This window comes from Castor canadensis, chromosome 6 (assembly GCF_047511655.1).
Source record: "Castor canadensis chromosome 6, mCasCan1.hap1v2, whole genome shotgun sequence".
NCBI classification, from domain to species: Eukaryota; Metazoa; Chordata; class Mammalia; order Rodentia; family Castoridae; genus Castor; species Castor canadensis.
In genome coordinates this window covers 114,945,643-114,964,749 of record NC_133391.1, presented here as the reverse complement: position 1 = coordinate 114,964,749, position 19,107 = coordinate 114,945,643, and the positions used below count along the sequence as shown (strand labels likewise).

The window sequence follows — 19,107 nt, the reverse complement described above, 5'->3', positions numbered from 1 at the left end:
GATAACACAGATTAAGTAAAGGTAGCTTAAAGATGAAGTGGAAATGAAATTAAAAGCTCTAAGGAAGAAAGATCAAACTGGGAACACCATGGTGACTCATCCCTGTAATCCCAACTGCTAGGGAGGGGGAGCTAGGAGGATTATGGTCTGACAGCAGCATGGGCAATAATACCAGGCCTTACTTGAAAAACAAACTAAAACCAAAAGAGCTGGGGCATGACTGAAGTGATAGAGTGCAAAGGCCCTGAGTTCAAACCTCAATACTGCCCTCCCCCCAAAAAATCAAACTGAAAGAAATATATGAATGAATATGCCCTGCAGAAAGTACTGTAAGGAAAACAGAAATTGGAAGGGAAGAAGGAAAAACAGAAATGGAAGAGAATGATTTAAAAAAGATTTGAGAGAAAGTGATAGATATAGAAGATAGGCAGGGAAGCTACATATACTATATACAATGAATCATTATATATCTATATATGTACCTATATATATACCAACATATATAGAATATCTGTCTCTCTATATTGATCAATATATACAGTACATACATGTGTATTATATAGGGGTCTCTGAAAATAACATCCAGGCCACATTGTATACCAGCAAAATTTATTCAGAATAGACAACATTAACTCATATTCTAGTAAAATAACTACACCATGAAGAAAATAAATCTTTTTGGGATCCAGGCAAAAAGACAAGTTATTTATAAGAAAAAATCAGATTGACATCAGTCATTGATAGCAGTCCTTTGAGCCAGAAGACAATCGAAAAACATGTTCAAGATAATCTAGAAAAGAAAAAGCAAGACCATTATTCTACCTCCAGTCAAACTGACCTTCAACTATAAAACCATAGCAAACCATTTGAACATGTCAGACCTCGAGTAATGAGCTTCCCATAAACCTTCTTGGGGAATCTTCGAAGAAGCACGGTCATTGGGGAAATTTTGGAGATGAGCCTGCTGGTTGGCACATGAGACCTTGGAGTACATTAGATCCCTGGTTTCTGTTCAGAACTCTAGCCTTGCCAGACTCCCGTAAGTGTTCCTGATCCAAAGGCAGCTGTGCAAAGTGTTTTTGTTAGTCCTCAGTTGCAATACCATTTCTTCTTTGCGCAGGTGTTGGCCTTGACCCCAGTTGTTTGGGTTGTGATTGTTTGTATCTTTCCTTTTTGGGGAGCCACATACCAATGCAGCGGCAATTTGCATGGCCTGTTCTCCACTCAGAGAATACATGTCATCCAGTCTCTTTCGAGTACAGATAAGGGGGGATAATTTGTTTTCTTTGGGATTCTTTCTATTTTAAGCACAGAAAAGCTCATTTGACCTCGCTTAATAAGAAGAAAAAAAGTGGGGAGGTGCAATTACTTGGCTTTTCAGAACTGTAAAGTCCAAAGGTAGATACGCCTTCAGGCAAGGCTTGATCTGGTAATTTAATGGTGTTACAAAGGATCTGGGTTTCCTTTCATTTCTCCACTGAACTTTCAGTACTGTTGCTTCCATTCTCAAATGGTGTCAAGATGTTATGAACAGTAGCCTGGCTATATGTTTCTTGAGTTAAAAAAAACAAAAGAATGGCGACTACTCAGCATTGCAAAATCCTGAAGTAAACTTCTATGAAGCCAACCTAAGTCATGATTAGTCTTAACCAATTGCTGTAGCCAGTGAAATGAAATGCTTAGCTATGTTCACAAATATTTCTGTGTCTTCTTTAGAACACAGAGATCCCCAAACAGAAGTCAGTGAGCCCTGGGCAGGGAAAAGAAGGAATGGATGTTGGGAGAGGTTATCAATAAAGGCAGTTTTAAATAAACATTGAATTTAATGAAAAAAACGCTGTCTTGATATCTCTGGAGATGATCATATATTGACATGTTAATTGTGGTAAGTTATATAAAAAGATACTCTGAGTTAGGGGACAAAACCTACATAGTTACACCCCATAGTAACTGAGGTTCTAGGCCGGTCAGCCTGTTTTCCCTTTCTTCCAGCTCTTAGGTAGTCTTCTCTGCTTCTCCTCTGCCCTCAGATTCTGGTGTTCTCCAGAGCTCTGTTTTTGGTCTTCTGCTTTTAGTGAGGGCAGGGTTTTATCTGCATGCCTTGTATGCTGGTGTGATGCTCCCTGAACCTTGCCCTTATTACCTCCTGGACGGCCCAGCGGCATCTCAAACTGACCATGCCCAGCGCTTAACCCATCCTCCACTAATAAGCCTGCCTCACCTCCTGTGTTCCCGATCACCCACTAGTCACTCTAGCCAGAATCCTCAAACTTTACTTCCTTTGTCTCTCTTGCCCTCACATGTCTTGGTTGATTTAATAAACCCTATCTGCCTCTAATGCGTCCCCTTCTTTCAGTCCCCACCCTCTTGCTCCTAGCACAGGTGCTCAGTATTTTTTGTCTAAGCCAGTCTCAAACTTTAGGAAGCATTGCAATCTCCAGGGAGGCCAGCCAGTGCACACATTGCTGGCCCACCCCAGGGTTTTGATTCAGACCAATCAGGTTAGGCTGTGAGAGTTTCCACTTTCCACTTATATAAATTCTAAGGGATGCTGATGCTGTGAGTTCAGGGACCATACTTTGAGAAGCACCAGATGGAGCATTGCAACAGCTATGTTCTGATCTCTGTTCCTGACTCCCTTGGTTTATCTACACTTCCACCAGAGCTATCCAGCTACCGCTAATCCAACAGTGATACACCTTTCTGTCTTTTTTTTTTCCCCCCAGAGGTCGGAAAGATTTTATTTGTAGAGAAGAGAAGAGAAAGACTGCATAGTGGGGAATGCAGGGGGACCCAGAAACTGGTGGTCCTGAGGGCTACACCTTTGTCTGCCTAGGAAAGCCCAAGTTTCTCACCACAGCAACTGTCTGTGACCTATTTATAAAATTCTGGAGAGATTCAAGTGCAAGAGTTGTGAGGGATTCACTTATAAGGCAGTCTCCATAGGTTGGGGGTATCATAGGGGCAGTGGAGTAGGTCAGGAGTGCCTTCATCAGAGAGAACCTGGGCCCTGCACCTAGCCCCAAAGTTTGAACATGCCTCAGCATCCAGGAATATGGCCCCATGAATCTTGAACCAGACACTGAGGGTATTCCTTGAACCATTTTTAAGAAGAAATGTACTTTGGCCAAACATGAAATAGTCTTTCAAGACTTACTTACTTACCCTTTTGCTGCGCTTTGAGAGTTTTCTGTTCTTTCTTCGCTAATGAACCCATTCGTCCTGGATCCCTTTCTAACTGTCTGGGTTTCTGAAGGACAGAGGGGCACTGTGAGGGGAGTCCTTCCTCAGCTCAGTCTCTGCAAGTAAACGTTGTCTTCCATCAGTGTTCTCCCCTGCCCTTCTCCTTACTTCTTAGAAATAATAAGGAAGAAGTAAGATTGTGGGCGTTGTCTCACTGGCCCCGGAGGGTCAAGGTGCACTGGGGACTTGTCTTCCTCATGGGTTAGCTAGAGGGGTGGGACTATAGGCTGAGTCTGAGTTCCTGGGGACTTGCCCACAAGAAACCCTGGTTGTCAGGGGACATCTGTCACCTTTGCTGAGCTTCTAAAAATGTTGAGGTTTTAATGGTATAGGATTTCACTCAGGTTTTATGTCTTTAGTATGTGAATACTCCTTTTTTATCAATAACTGATTGGAAATAATTATTGCTTTGCCCCATAAATAAAAGATTACTTTTCAAAAATTGGGTATTTGCATCTTGTAGGTGACTTCACATGGGTTACTTTTAAATAGGATTCATTTCAGTGAGATTAGTTTTCCACGGGAATCAGAGCCTGTTACACATTAATTACGCCTGAGGACCATGTGAACTGTGACTGAAAGTTGCTGGGTTCCTCCCAGTGTGGGCATTCCTAATAGACCAGGGACAGGAGAGTGTGTTTGAATTTTTGGTGGGATACTAGATGTGGCTAAATGTCCAGAGTTGCTTCAGGGTCATGGAGATCCTAGTGTGTGGTTCTCCTGGAGCCAAGCAGAGAAGACATTTCATCCAAGGTTGTCTAAGGCAGCCATAGATCATCAATGGTAAAATTGAGGGCAGAGGCAGGATATATAATTGAAATCCACAGGAAATTTCTAAAACTCATTTTTAGCAGATGGTTTGTTTCTTTGCCCATCAGATCTGTTTACCAGAACTGCTGACCATGGAGCAAAATTGACTGATTTGAATTTCATTCCTCCTCTCTTCATTTACTGTTCAGAAGGGAAGGCATCAGCAGGCATATAACAGGACAGATGAGGATCAGAAAGGAGTGCTTGGATTTTTCCACAGTCTGGGTAATTGCCTCCTGAATAATCAGAGGTGGACTGTTCTTTGCTTGCTCTCTGTTATACAATGTAATTTTATAAGCTCGAAGTCATCTAACAGTGTCCATTAGCAGCAGTATCCCTAATAAAAGGAAGGAAGTTAGTTGAGAGATGTCACATTTTTGTCATTGCCTTTAAATTCCTCTGCTCTCCGGGTCAGACCCTGGGTTTGATCTTTGGAAGCTGGGAATTTTGCTGTGTTTACACACTCAGCCTAGGGATGCTGTCACAGAATTTTTGCATTTATGGAAGGTTGATGTCTTGATTTTTGCAGTGCGTGTGTGATGGGAAGTCTTTGACGTAACCATACATCAAAGTGCAGTTGGGTCTTCCTTTCCTCTAAAGGCTTGCTGAAGTTAACTCTAAGGCTTCCTTGTGCTTGCTTTCTTTGGATCCTTGTCATTTCATGAGTTCCATTTTTTTTTTTCCTTTTTCCTTTTAGTACATAATCAGTATCAGGCTGAGTTCTTTTCTCATTGCTGTAGATGGTATGACTATACTACATAAATGCTTTCTTTCATTTGATATTATGGGAAAAATGGCTCCTCTATTCCACTATGCTGGCCAAGTTTTCTGTGTTTGACTCTGATAACATCTCCATGATTTCTGGGTTTATCTTTTTAAATTACTGCTTCAGACCTAAAAAGGGGATATCGTCTCTTTTTCTCACTGCTATGTTTTCCAGGCAGGTTGAGATGCAGCATCTTCTCCCCTTGCCCACTAAGGCTTTCTGACAGCAGTGATCACACTTAGGAAAGAACAGCCTTCATCACAACAGTGACAGTGAAGTGGAAGGGAGGGCATGGGCAGGCCAGTGTGAGACACTGTGTTAGAACTTGCATCACTTTGTTTAGTGCACGGAGTGGCCAGGGCTGTCATCTCCCTCCTTGCCCTGGTGGTGGACATATAGATTGGGCCCACTTCTGTAGGAATGTGTTCTTAGTGGAAGACATCATATACACTGACCTCTCTACTTGCTTCATCTTTCCCATGCTTGTTATTTCTCAGCCACATCTTTTGTATCTTATTTATAAGTCATCTTAAAACTCTTACTTAATTTAACATCTCTTGGTACACCATCTCATCTAAAGACCCTTCTGGAATAAATTCAGGTATAAGTAAATATATGAATAAAAGCATGGTCTTAATAAGGTAGGACTGGTCTTCAATCTCAGCCCCATGGGTAAGCTGCTTACCCTTTCTGTAGTTTTTAGCTACTTTACCTATGAAAGAGGGCCCATTACTCCTCGTGGTCCTGTTGTACCTGTTCCACGGGAGATGATGTGTGTGGGGGAATTCATCAGCTTTCTCTAGTGTTACAGAGGCACAGAGCAGTTACTCTTCTTGACTATCATCCCTGGAATTTTCTAGGGTTTTATTTTACCAAATTTTCCTAGAAACTATCTGTTTTTTATTTTACCACACAGTATATGCCCCATTGGTATTTGTTGAGTCACAAACATGTAACAGAGTCTTTGAGGGGCCAGTGTGCTGACCTGGACAACAGACATGTCTGTAAGGGAGTAGATGAGTGACTTGTCAACTCTGCTGCACTCAACAGGCCCAGTCCTTGGAGATTTCGATTCTGTTTGTGTGGAGTTGGACCAGGCATTGATGTATTTTTAAAGTTTCCCAGGTACTTCTAATAAATGCAGATGTCTAGACCAGAGGTAGAAGCAACAACAGGAGGAAGGATTATGAACTGCCCAGTGACCTCTTGGCCCCTGAATGGTCCAGTGTGTCAGAGATGCCTGGAGGTGCTGGAGAGCCGGGGCGGGGGGGTGGGGGGGGCAGAGACTGGCTGGAGTGAGTTCAGATCCAACTAATGGGCCATGTCTGAGGGGACAGAAGGAAGTGGAGAATGATGTGAGAGTGCTAAGCTCAATTGCTGGAGGGTATGTGGCTCAGTGAGACAGGGATCCCATCTGTGTTGCAACCTTGAGATCAGCCATGATGAAAATTCTTACACCATGGTAATCAGCTAATGCTACAAAATAGGACTCTTTTCTTCCCCCTAGAGAGCCAGATCATCTGAAGGGGAGTTGGTGACCCTGCTAACATGCTTGTGTATTACCATCCATACACATTTGTACACACACAAATATTTGACACACTACAAATATGCATCAAACCTGCCCTGTTGTTCAACATTCCTTTCTCATTAGGCTACTGGGGAAGTTCCTGTGGTTATAGTAGCGGTGAAGCAGTCTCTTCTCATTATGGCCCCGTCCTCTCCTCTTCCTGAGTAATGGAATTTTGTTACCTGTGACCCCACCCCACTTTTGTTTCTTTTTCCCTAGCAAATGTGATCACTTCCTGGAGGCACTAATTGAGGATCTTGCTCAAAGTTCACTCTTAGAAGTAGAGTCTTGGCTTGGCCACACAAGCTTCTCTGCGTAAATGCTGTGTGATAAGTCAGTGAAGTGCAGGCAGCAGGGACTCCTCTGTCCAAAACAGAGCTCCGTAAACTGTTGTCTGTGAGTCTACCTGTTACAGGTTTGCTGTGCTGGCCATTGCCTGAAGCCAGCCCTCAGAGCCAGCCAGCAAGAACAGCTTCCTGGGTTCTGTTGAGACAATTGAACTCTTTTGGACACAGAAGCCAAGTTAGATGACCTGGAACAAAGACCAAGAAGGAAAAGACAAGTCAAGAGACAGGAAGCAAAGTGTGAGTTGTGACGAGAAGAGCCAGTAAACTGAGGTACCCAAGCTGGAGGTGGAGGTGAAGAGACAGCATTGGGAAGGGTGCAGTGAAGTGAGGCTGGGAGGGGATGGATAAGGGGCAGGTAGAGACTTGAGAGGCAAGGAGCTGGGAGAGGGCCATGGATCTGTGTTCTTCATACCAAGATTCACAGCTTGGCTTCCTCCTAAGTTAGGTCAGACAGAGGCTAAAGTGCTGAACATGGTCAGGGGACTGTTGTGGCAGTGGGAGAAAACTTGCAGTCTTTCCTGTCCTTAGGCAGGAAAGCGAATCTTTTATCTTGAGTGTTGCTTTTAAAACTATACTGTCCCTCAGTGCTATTGCCTGTCTCTGCATAGCTCACACATGTGAGCATGCCTAACAATGCCTAGAAGAGAGCAGCTTGGGGGATGTTCAGTCATCAGCTCTTTCCCTGGTGGAGCTTAAACTAGCTGCCTCCTACCTCTGAGGAAGGCTATCTGTGTCACCACTGGATGTGCATAATGGCATTTACCCCAGGTGGGGGTGATTTGTCCTTATTTTTTGGACAGCTTGTGCCCTTCTGCAGAGGTCCTCCTTCAGTCTCTTGGCCTCCAAAGTAAGTCCCTTTTTATTTTATTCCTTTGTCACTTTTATTGGTCTGTGATTTCATCCACTTGTTTTCTGCCCCTGGAGGACTCCTGTAGGAGTCCAGTTTTGCTGAAGAAACCATTAACAGGTACCTCGTTGGAGGGGGCTTATCTGCAGTGCGTGCCTTGAGCTCAAGAAGATCATAGGGAGAGAAAGAGATGGCCAGAATGTCACATTTATCTGAACCAAATCGGTTTCACTTTTTAATCAGTAGTTCTCACAGTTGGGTTGTTTTGAAGGTGTGTGTCTGTTTCAAAGAAACTTCACCTTGGGAGTGGACCTGGATGGGGCTTGTTATCCAGGAAGGCAAGAGACCCCATGGTGTGATGTGCCTTTTCATGCTGTCATTCCTGGGCTGTGCATCAGCCTGCTGGTGTTACCCATATCTTGCAGGGTTTGCTGATTTGCTGAATTGCTCAGGGAAAAGGAGCATAAGAGAGGCACACACTCAATGGAGCATGTAACATTTTTATCCAGACATATGCTGAAGGAGCTTGTCGCCGGTTCACAGTCTCGGGGATTCAAGTGGGTTTTACTTGTGCCAGTCCGCAGTACACCCGTGGTCAGGGAGGCTGCCTCCTGCAGTGAGTGGGAGAGGCAAAGCGTCCTCCTGGGTATCTCTGCAGGGTTAGCAGCCTCAGAGGCTCTGTGGGCTTTCTGCTGGCTAGTCTGGTAAGGGGCCTAGGCACCCAACTTTGTTTTCTTTCACAGCCAAGTGTGGTGGAGTGGAGAATCCAGCCCATTGAGGAAAGAATGGGGGGACTTTGGAGGGGAGTTACCCCATGTTAAGCATGGGAAAAGGGGAGGAAGGGAAATTTTTAGTTTTCCAAAATAGAATTTATAGAAAGTTCTACTTTTATTGTTGTTACTTGATGTTTTTAAATGGATAAGGCCTCCTCTGGCCCTAGGGCATTGCAGTGTCCCTGGTTGCATGGACTCTGAAGCTTGCCAACTGACCAGGCCCCTTCAGATTGACAAGGGGCCAATACAGTGCGCTGCGTGAGGGATAAACTTCCAGGCGGTGTGATTACAGCCTCTTAGAGAAAAACAAAATTTGGTCCATGGAGGTGAAGCCAAGACCTTCAACCAAATTAGTCTAAAGAAAACTCATTTTTAGAAGTTCAAGTAAAGTAATCAAAAGTAAAGATAAATATTTGCTGTCTTCCTGTGGCCAAAGGCGGTTAGGTGGTATGGGTCAGGGGCACCTGAGAGTTGCAGGCTGACTCCAGGAGTTGTGGGGTGGAGTTTAGCCTCTTGCGATCATGGTATGGTGTTACTATGTGCACTTGAGGAAATACAACTGAGATTAATACCTCATTCTTAGTAAACATGGATGAGAGCAAGCTGTTTATTCCTTGTACTAAAGCATGAAGAAGAGAAAAATAACATCTAAATATAGGAACAGTTCCTAAGTGGAAGATGTACTGTATCTTCCAAGATTGATGGAAATTTTTATTCTCTTTTGAAATTTTAGAAAAATAGTATAATAATAATAATATAGCTATATTAATAGTAATAATAATGCCTAGCACATAGTAGGTGTGCAGTAAATAATTTTTGAAGTGCATACTGCCATAAAACAGTACCTACTATTACAAAAATCCTGGCCCATAATATAAAAATAACCCAAAGACCTACTATATAGCCATTGGGGAGACATCCTTTCAGATATTTCCAACACTATAACTATATATATTCTTTTATAAAACCAAGATTGTACTGTACATGAAGTTTTGTTACCCGTTTCCAAGTCAGTAAGTTAGTTCCTTCCATTTCGAGTGCACAAAGTGACAGAATGTAATATGCTTGTATGGAAGGATTTGTCAGTTTGCGTAGTTTAAGACTTGACACTTCTCATGTGCTGTCCTTTATTTAGCAGGTGTCTTCCGCGGAGGTACGCATTGGGCCCATGAGACTGACGCAAGACCCTATTCAGGTATGCCTCCATTCCTCAGTAGGGGCTTCATTGTCCGGGACTGTGGCTATGTGAGCAGTGTTTGAGGGGATCCCCTGGCTTAGCAGCAGATGCCATCCTGCCCTCTGCCCCCCACCCCACATACAGTATGTATATGTGTGTATGTTTATGTTTGCTTTTATTGATGTCATATTTGAGGACCCAAATTGTTTTCTTGATGACTTGAACAATTCCCCATTTTGGTTATAAATACATTGAGTACAGTGGATGGTGGATTGTGAGGAAGAACAACTTTTCCACCAAAAAACTAGTCTGCCCTACTAGGAGCAGGGTTTGGTCCCCAGCACTGGAAAGTCTCCCACTTGCTGCTGCCCACAGGAAAGGAAACAATGGTGTGGTGGTAAGGGGCAGGGATTTGCCATGAGCCACAGCTGAGTGTGAATCTCAGCTCTGTCTCCCATCAGCTGTGTGAGCTAACACGTGTTGTTCTCCTATGCCCCAATGTCCTGTTTGCAAAGTGGAGATGATAATGCCTTTCTCACAGGAAATTGTGCATGAAGTGGAATAACATTGAGTGCCTAGAACAAGGTGCTCAAAAAATGATAGCTGTTATTGTTGCTTGGGAATAGAAGAGAACGAAAGATTCCCCTTTCATGTCCCATGTGACTTAATAAATAGCCAAGATGCCTACTGGGCTCTGTGACACTGAGGAACTGGGGCTCCAGGCCTGGGGCCCACTCACCTATAGGACTGACCTGACTCTAATAATGGCAGCAACTCCATCTTCCACATGACCCATCCAGTTTACTATAACCCCATTAGAGAAGCATGTATGAAGGGAGTGTTACACATTTAAATAACTTTGAAGTCCTCATCAGCATATAAATCAACCTCTTAGTCCTAAATTGGTGAGCCTTCCTCCTCTTTGTAACAACCTGGAGGCTTATCCTGTGCTTGGGGCAAGTGGAGATATAGACAAACCAACCAAGGTATAGATGACAGTAAAAAAACAGAAACTAAGAAATGTACTGTTTGAGTTAAGAGCAAAATGGAAAAAGAAAATAATGCTTTATAGTTGCTTCAAAAGGAAATGCAAATCTCGGGAAAGGAAAAAAAAACAAAAGGAAGAGATTTAGCTTGGGAAAATTTGATGAAAACAAATTTAGGAGAAGAGAGAGAGAAAAATAAACATAAGCCACAGCTATTTGTATAGAATACAAACAAGTGGAAAATTCCAGTAATCATTCTGAGGGCACATACTTTGTACTCCAGTTTTGAATAAAGGCAATGACAAATAAGGGAGCCATTATCAGGAAGTTATTCAGAAGGCAATTTTCAAGCTACTTGTTGGGGGACTAGTGTAGTTTGAGATCAGTCCCATTTACCTTCATTTTACCCTATGCTGTCCTGACAATGCCTGTTCATACCAATGGCTCATTCTTTTAAAAATATAATCTGTCAAATTGTAAAATATTCCAAGTATTCATAACAGCACCTGTGTGCACCTACACCCACTTCTATCAAATATTGACATTATGCCCTATTTGTCTGAGAGAGGTCACCCCCTCCCCACCCCAGAAACAAAAGGTCACAGCTGGATGTGGTGGTTCATGCTTGTAATCCCAGAACTTGGGAGGTGGAGACACAAGATAAATGAGACTCTCTCTCAAAAAACCCTAAACACTGGGGATGTAGCTCAGTAGTAGGGCATTTTCCTACCATGTGCAAAGCCCCAAGTTTGGTCCCCAGCACTGCAAAAGGAGGGAAGAAAAAAAAAAAAAAAGGAATAGATGCAGATGTTGTTTAAGCTCTTATTTACCTCTTGGTCCTCTTCCTTTTCACTATAATACATATTTGGATACTAATTTTTCATACGTATGTGTCTATCACAATATTGACTCTCGTTTTGAATGTTTTTAAGCTTCATTTAAAAGGTGTCACATTGTAAGCATCATTCTGAAATATGTTTTCTTCATTCCCTGCCACTTGATGTCCTATCTAAAACTCTACTGCTTAATCTAAAGTCAGGAAGATGTACTTGTTAGTTTTCTTCTAAGCGCCTTCTAGTTTTCAGCCTGTACATTTAGCTTCGTGATCCACTCTGGGTTAATTTTCACATGTGTATGAGATGGGCTCAACTTCATTCTTTCTCAGGGGCTATCTAGTTGTCCCTGTAGCATTTGTTAAAAAACACTCCTGCTTCTGCCTAGAGTTTTCTTGCCACCTCTTAAAAATCAGTTAACTATAAATGTGAGGATTTATTTCTAGATTCTCAGTTCTGTTCTATTGATTTATATGTCTGATTTATGCCAGTTCCATACCATTTTTGGTTACTATAGCTTTTGTAGTGAGTTTTGAAATTGTAAAGTGTGACTACCTCAAAATACTTCATTCGTATTTTTCAAGATTGTTTGGGCCACTTGGAAGCCCACAACTTTACTGAACTTATTTGTAATATTACAGCTTTTTGTGGATTCCTTAGGATTTTCTATATGCAAGATCATATCATTATTTCATCCTTTCCAAGTCTAGATGATTTATTTATTTATTTATTTATTTATTTATTTCCCTAAGACTATTTTAAGAACTATGGTGAGTTTAAATTTTAAGATATTTCCAGACTTTTTCCCAATATGGTTGTACCATTTTTACACTCTAGCAAGCAATGACTTTTCTGGCTACTTCAAGTCCTTGGTAATATTTGATGTTGTGAGTCTTTTTAAATTTAGCTACTACCAAAAAAAATAAGAATTTATCTACTCTAATAGATGAGTACTACTCATTGTTATTTAAATTTATGTTTCTTCATGGATAATGATAAACACTTTTTTATTTGTTCATTGGCCATTTTTCTATTTTCTTTTGTGAAGTGTTTGGTCAAGTCTTCTTCTGTCCATTCTTTTTTTAAATTTGACAGTATTGGGGTTTTGAACTCAGGACCCGTGCTTGCTAGCTAAGTACTACCACTTAAACCATGTCTTCAGGCCTTTTAACATTAGTTATTTTTCAGATAGTGTTTCATACTTTTTGACCAGGCTGGCCTTGGATTGTGATCCTCCTATCTATACCTCCCATGTAGTTGTATTATAAGTGTGTACCATTGTGTCCAGCCTGTTCTTTTTTGTTGTTGTTGGTACTGGGGTTTGAACTCAGGGCTTCATGCTTGCTAGGCAGGCACTCTACCACTTGAGCCACTCCACCAGACCCAGTCTGTTCTTTTGAGATAAGGTCTTGCTAAGTTTTTTGCCTGAGCCAACATAGGACCGTGATTCTTCTTTCTCTGCATCCCAAGTAGCTGGGATTATAGGTGTGAGCAATTATACCTGACCTCCACTTTTAAAATTGGGTTAATGTTTCAAAGTTGTTGAATTGTAGAACTTCATTATATATACTTGTTTACATGTCCTTTGTCAGATTTTGAATATATCCTCTGCCAATCTGTGGCTCTTTTATTCACTTAATAATTGGCTTTTAAGGAGCAAAATTTTTTTCATTTTAGTTTGATTTGCTACTATATTATACATGTATACATATATTATACATGCTAAGCAGTCAAATTTTATAACAGTATCTCAAATTATACTGTATTTTCTGTCCTTTAAAACATGATATGGTCCTTTGTAGAATTTAAATATCCCTTAACTACCCCACTTCCCCATAACTGAAAAACAGTTGTCTGTGGTTTTATATTTAATATATTTGATATATTAAAACATAAAAAAATTTTGGATTTGTCTTGGAAATACAATAATAAATTAATACTGAACTCAGCACCCAAAACAAGAGCTAGAATATCACCATTGCTGTCACCCTGCCTAGTTCCCATTGCCTGCGTTTAGACCAAATGACTTCAGAGCAAATGGCCAAGAGTCTGTCCCTGAGTGAGGGACAGAATAATTAAAAGACTCCTTGAAAAAAAATATGAAGTTCAGTTTAGTTTCTTTTTTTTAAATGCATCTAAAATGTTTTAATGAGCAAAAGTGGCCAGTGAATGTGATTTTAGAAATCCAGAATCCTGAGGATAAATTGGCTGATGAGAGAGAGTGATTTGGACAGGTGTGCAATCATTAAAATTACTAACTTTGAAGAACGTTTTCCTGTTCCTTTTTTTCCATATAAGAAACCAAAAAACCATATGGGTCAAATATGTTTAAATACAGCTTAGCTTCTGCACAGCAAAGGAAATGGTCACCAGATTGAAGAGGCATCCCACAGAATAGAAAAAAAATCTTTGCCAGTTATACATCTGATAAGGGATTAATAACCAGAATTTACAGGGAGCTCAAAAACTTAAACCCCAAAGAATCAATGACCCAATAAAGAAATGGGCAAATGAACAAACAGAGCTTTTTCAAAGTAAGAAGTACAAATGGCTAAAAACACTTGAAGAAATGCTCAACAGACTTGGCCAAAAAGGAAATGCAAATCAAAACCACATTAAGATCCCACCTCACTCCTGTTAGAATGGCCATCATCAAAAACACAAACAACAAATAAATGTTGGTGAGGATGTGTGGTGAGGATGTATATTCTTGGTTGGAATGTAAATTAGTACAACCACTATGGAAAACAGTGTAAAGACTCATTGAAAAACTAAAAATATCCAGCAATACCACTCCCAGGGATATACCTGAATGAATGTTTTTTTTGTTTGTTTTTGTTTTTGTGGTACTGGGGTTTGAACTCAGAGCCTCACACTTGCTAGGCAGATGCTCTACCACTTGAGCCATTCTACCAGCCTACCTGAAGGAATGTAAGTCAGGTTACAGTAAAGACACATGTGCACCTATGTCTATTGCAGCATTATTCACAATAGTCTAGCTATGAAAACAGTCAAGATGCCCTACAACTGCTGAATGAATTAAGAAAATGTGTCATTTAAATACAACGAAATTTTATTCTGTCATAAAGAGAAAATATTGTTGTTCACAGGTAAATGGATGGATCTAGAGAACTTAAGTGAAGTGAGTCAGGTTCAGAAAGACAAAAATTGCATGTTTTCTCTCATATGTGGAAGATAGACCCAATACAAATACATATACATTTCCAAAAGTGGGACTATTCGAGGAGACTAAGGGAGGGAGGGGAAGAAGGAAAGAAAGATAGTGAATAATAATGAAATATTTCACATCTGTGTAGGAACAAAACACAATGAAACATACTGAAAACTGTTGAACAACACAGGATAAGGGGAAAGGGTGAGGAAGAGTAGTGTAGGGTGGCTAGACTGACTTAAGCACAATATATTCACAGGTAAAATACCAAGGGAAAAATCCCACTGAACAACGAAAAGACACCTAAACAATGAAGGACAGTAATGTAAAACAGGGACTCACTAAAGAGGGGGAGAGTAAATGAAGAAAGTAAAGAAGGCAAATATGGATGATGTACTTTCTATATTTGTATGAATATGGAACATTGAAACTTGTTGAAGTCACCATAAGAAGGGGACTGGGGTAGAAAGGAGAATAATGGAGGGACTGAACACTTCAGGGTATAATACATGTATATGTGGAAATGTCACAGTGAAACCCCTTGTGTAACTGTCATAGAGGAACAAAATGTCTTTTTATAGAAAATGAAGGGCAAGAAGGTAAAACAGGTCCTGTCTGGGCTTGGGTACCAGTGGAAGAGGATAAAGAAGGGGTGAAGGAGAAAGAGTATGGCTGATGTATTTTGTTTTCATTAATGAAAATAGAACAATGAAACCTGTTGAAGTTGTTCTAAGAAGGTGGGGAGAGAGGATAAAGGAGAAAGAGAGAGGGGGTGAATATAATTAAATATATTATAAGAACTTTTGTATATGTCACAGTGTACCCCCTGTACAACAGTAATATGCCAATAAAAATCCAATGAAAAGTTCAGCTTAGAACCCAGGATGCCTTTACTGCTCGGTCTTGTTGAAACAGAGTTTGACTCATTGGTCCATCTATGGATGAGGCTCCATGCTAAGTGCTCTAGGGGGTGGAGGGTCTGCACGATGCTCCCTGACCACACACACAGGCCTGGGAAGAGGGTTATCATTCATAACACTGTAACTTTAGGCACATTGATAGTTAGGAACGTATTGTGCTCCTGCTACTAACTTTGCAACTGTCTAAGAAAAGTCAAGCTATGTCCTAGTGCTTTCATTTTTATTTTTTCCCCTTAGAGAAAAATATCTCCTCTGTTACTTCACTGGAATGCCAAAAATATTAATTAGCTACATCAGCCAAGAGCCCTTAGGGCCCGGGAGGAAATGGCTTGATAAGAGTATTTCGGGATGTGGTTGCTTTGGAGGGTGCATTTCTGAGTGCACCAGGGAAACGGGGACATAGGACATGAAACTGTGCCTGCCCCACACAGTGCTGGCAGAAGCACCTGAGGAGTGGAATGGATTGGAAGCGCAGTGTAGTGCTGTTCAGCAAGTCTCTCCTGGGTGAGTTGATGTGACTCACAGAGAAAATCATATTTTCCCATCTTGGCAAGAAAATAAAAAGTAAGGGAAATAATATGAGGCAGTAAATTCTGTCAACATGTTACTGTCTGAAAATCCAGCGGCCTTTTCTTTATCAATGCCTGGAGCACATTTATTTCCCCAGCATGTATAATTGACATGTTCCTGCTTAGAGTCCTGTACTCACTCCCCTCATACCAGGCTTTCCAGTGAACTTGGAACTGCATCCCCACAGCTGTAGCCTAAGCTTTTTGCTAGCAAGGCAGCTTCCTTCAAAACTTACTCTTTCATGTCATATGGGTATGAGTTTTTCTGGAGCCATTAACATATTGGGGTGGTTATTTTTGTATTAGAGATCACAGGCTTGTGGGGAGCTGACCGTCACACATGAAGTGAAATGAATGATGAAGATGAGAGAGAAGTGATGGAGAGGTATCTGCTCAAAAACTCACAGCCGTCAGCATCTCCTTCCTGTCTGTAATTTCTGCTACTGCCAATACCAGGTTGTGTTTTCTACCTAGTCCAGGCAATCTGGGGTCAGTCTAGTCTTAGTTCACATCCTGTTAGCTATGTAGTTATGGAACCATCCAAGCTTCAGTTTGGCCACTTCCAAAGAGTTTCTGGGGGGTTAATAAGCGAGAGAGTATATTTCAAATACTTTGGGTGCAATGACTGACCAATAGAAAGTTCTCATCAAACTGTGGCTCTTATTGGCAGTCCCCAGGCCAGTTTTTCCCACCTGAATTGTCCCCTCCTCTGAGCATATTGGCCAGTAGTTTAGTGTTATATGGACGAAACTTCACATGGTCTATGTATGGTCTGAGCTAGCAGCTTCTTGTTACCAGGAGTTGGTTTAAGAACAAATCAAGTATTCTGATAATTGGATGTTAAACAGTAGACAGACTTTGAGAGTCTATTTATAGTCATGTAGACACTCCTTTATTTAGAAAGAACACTAATAATAACTAACACTTGTACAGTCTTCTTCAAGTTAAGGAAAAGTTAGTTTTGTGTTCATAACTAACTTTGTGTTATGAACACACAAAGTGCTAGTTTTGTTTTCATCTTTTCATAATTAGTCTTCCCCACAGAAACTAGTTTCATTCTAAGTCAGCTGTACAAAACAGATTATTGCTATTCTCCAAAAGATTATTTCTTGACAAAACTTGTAAAAGAAATGGTTATAAACATTTCTAGCAAAGCAAGGTGACATGGGCCAGACCTAGGGAAATATCACTCTTTGAAGGAGTAGTGGGGAGGCGTGGACTCCAGCTCTGCTGCTGCTTTGCGGGAAAGTCACCATCCTCACCTGTGGGCTGGTGGTTGGTGGATTATTCCCAGAATCCCCTGCTGCTCTGAGACCTCTTGGACTGCTCGCCACACCTGCGGTCCCTAGTGCTCCCACTGCAGCCTCTCACAGCAGCCTCTCCACTTCTTTCTCTTTCAGCCCTGGGTCAGCCCTTATTTCATTATTCTAGCTTGGGATGAACATCAAATTAAACTTTGTGGTTCCAAGAAGATTTTGACAGTGTTCTTTTGGAGACAGAGGGAGGTCTGCCTCATGGTTTGAGGTCTTTGCAGTTACATCTGAAAAGCAGTTCAGACTGCCCTCACTTTGCAGATTGCATTGTGCACAAATTTCACAGATTAGTTAAAAAACACCCAGGTCCCCAATGACATGTTTCAAATTGCAGTTAGTTGGTGTTTTAACTATAATTGCATGAAGTACAAACTTCTCTGTTAGCTCTTCAGTCCACAGATCACTAGGTAAATAACAAATGTGCAGTATGATCAGGGACCATGTTACTTTTTTCAAAATCTCTGTAATTGGTTCCTATGTATTTGGGACTCAGCTTAAGTACAGACAGCAATGTGTGTAGTTGTGTTGCCTCATGTATCTCAGTGAGAAACCCACACAACTTTTTACTAAAATAGATCATTGAGAGAGAAATGAGCCAACAAAGATGAAAATACAGCAAAGCAATGAAAAGTGATAATTCTGTAAGTGGAAATTGAATTGACTATAAGTGGAGTTAGAAAAGAAATAGCTGCCATTGGGAACGCTGATGCTGCTACCTTTGAGAAAGTCTGCACAGGTAGCCAGTAGAAGTTAGTGAATACAAGCCTGTTGACATGCATGAGGACAGTGGATGTGACAAGAGGGAGGAAGATGGCACCAAGACATGAGACCAGCAAAATGCATTTATTAAAGAAACTCCAAGGAAGAACATCATTCTGAGTGAGGTTAGCCTGGCCCAAAAGACCAAAAATCGTATGTTCTCCCTCATATGTGGACATTAGATCAAGGGCAAACACAACAAGGGGATTGGACTATGAGCACATGATAAAAGCGAGAGCACACAAGGGAGGGGTGAGGATAGGTAAGACACCTAAAAAACTAGATAGCATTTGTTGCCCTCAACGCAGAAAAACTAAAGCAGACACTTTAAAGCAACTGAGGCCAATAGGAAAAGGGGACCAGGAACTAGAGAAAAGGTTAAATCAAGAATTAACCTAGAAGGTAACACACACACACAGGAAATCAATGCGAGTCAACTCCCTGTATAGCTATCCTTATCTCAACCAGCAAAAACCCTTGTTCCTTCCTGTTATTGCTTATACTCTCTCTACAACAAAATTAGAGATAAGGGCAAAATAGTTTCTGCTGGGTATCGAGGGGGTGGGGGGAGAGGGAGGGGGCGGGGGAGGGATAAGGGAGGGGGTGGGGGCAGGGGGGAGAAATGACCCAAACATTGTATGCACATATGAATAAAAAAAAAAACCTGAAAAAAAATAAGTCCAAGCTGATAGTGCATGACACTGGAAACAGAAGATTGAATGTTGGAAGCTGATCCAAACTTAGGAAATGACAATTTGCCGACACATACAAAAGATGCTCCCTTCCCATCACAAGTTTTATGGCTAGAAGAAGGTAGCAAGTACTGTTCAAACTACTTTTGATAAGCTTTGTAAAAAGAAACAAAACAACTTCAGTCCCAGTGTGTCTTCTAATGATTTCAGTTCCTAGTACACTGAGTAAATATTTTCTTTACATTTTCTCATTTCATTATATGTTTATAGCCAACACTAAAAAAGCGTACTGTATTTTGACAAAAATCCTCAAAGTTCTCAGAACAATCA

General features: G+C 41.1%; 1 protein-coding gene across 9 annotated transcripts in view; it reads left to right on the top strand.

Annotated features, from left to right (window-relative positions):
- Positions 1–19,107, top strand: part of Pde8b (phosphodiesterase 8B) — a 222,960-nt gene that overhangs the window by 119,217 nt on the left and 84,636 nt on the right. For 4 of the 9 annotated variants that reach the window (XM_074077243.1, XM_074077244.1, XM_074077238.1 and 1 more), the window contains exon 2: positions 9,495–9,551. In XM_074077243.1, coding sequence (XP_073933344.1) covers positions 9,495–9,551 — 57 coding nt within the window. Of the gene's footprint in view, positions 1–6,247; positions 6,974–9,491; positions 9,552–19,107 lie in introns of those variants that run through there. The other 5 variants (XM_074077242.1, XM_074077245.1, XM_020177891.2 and 2 more) reach the window with 3 other exon arrangements.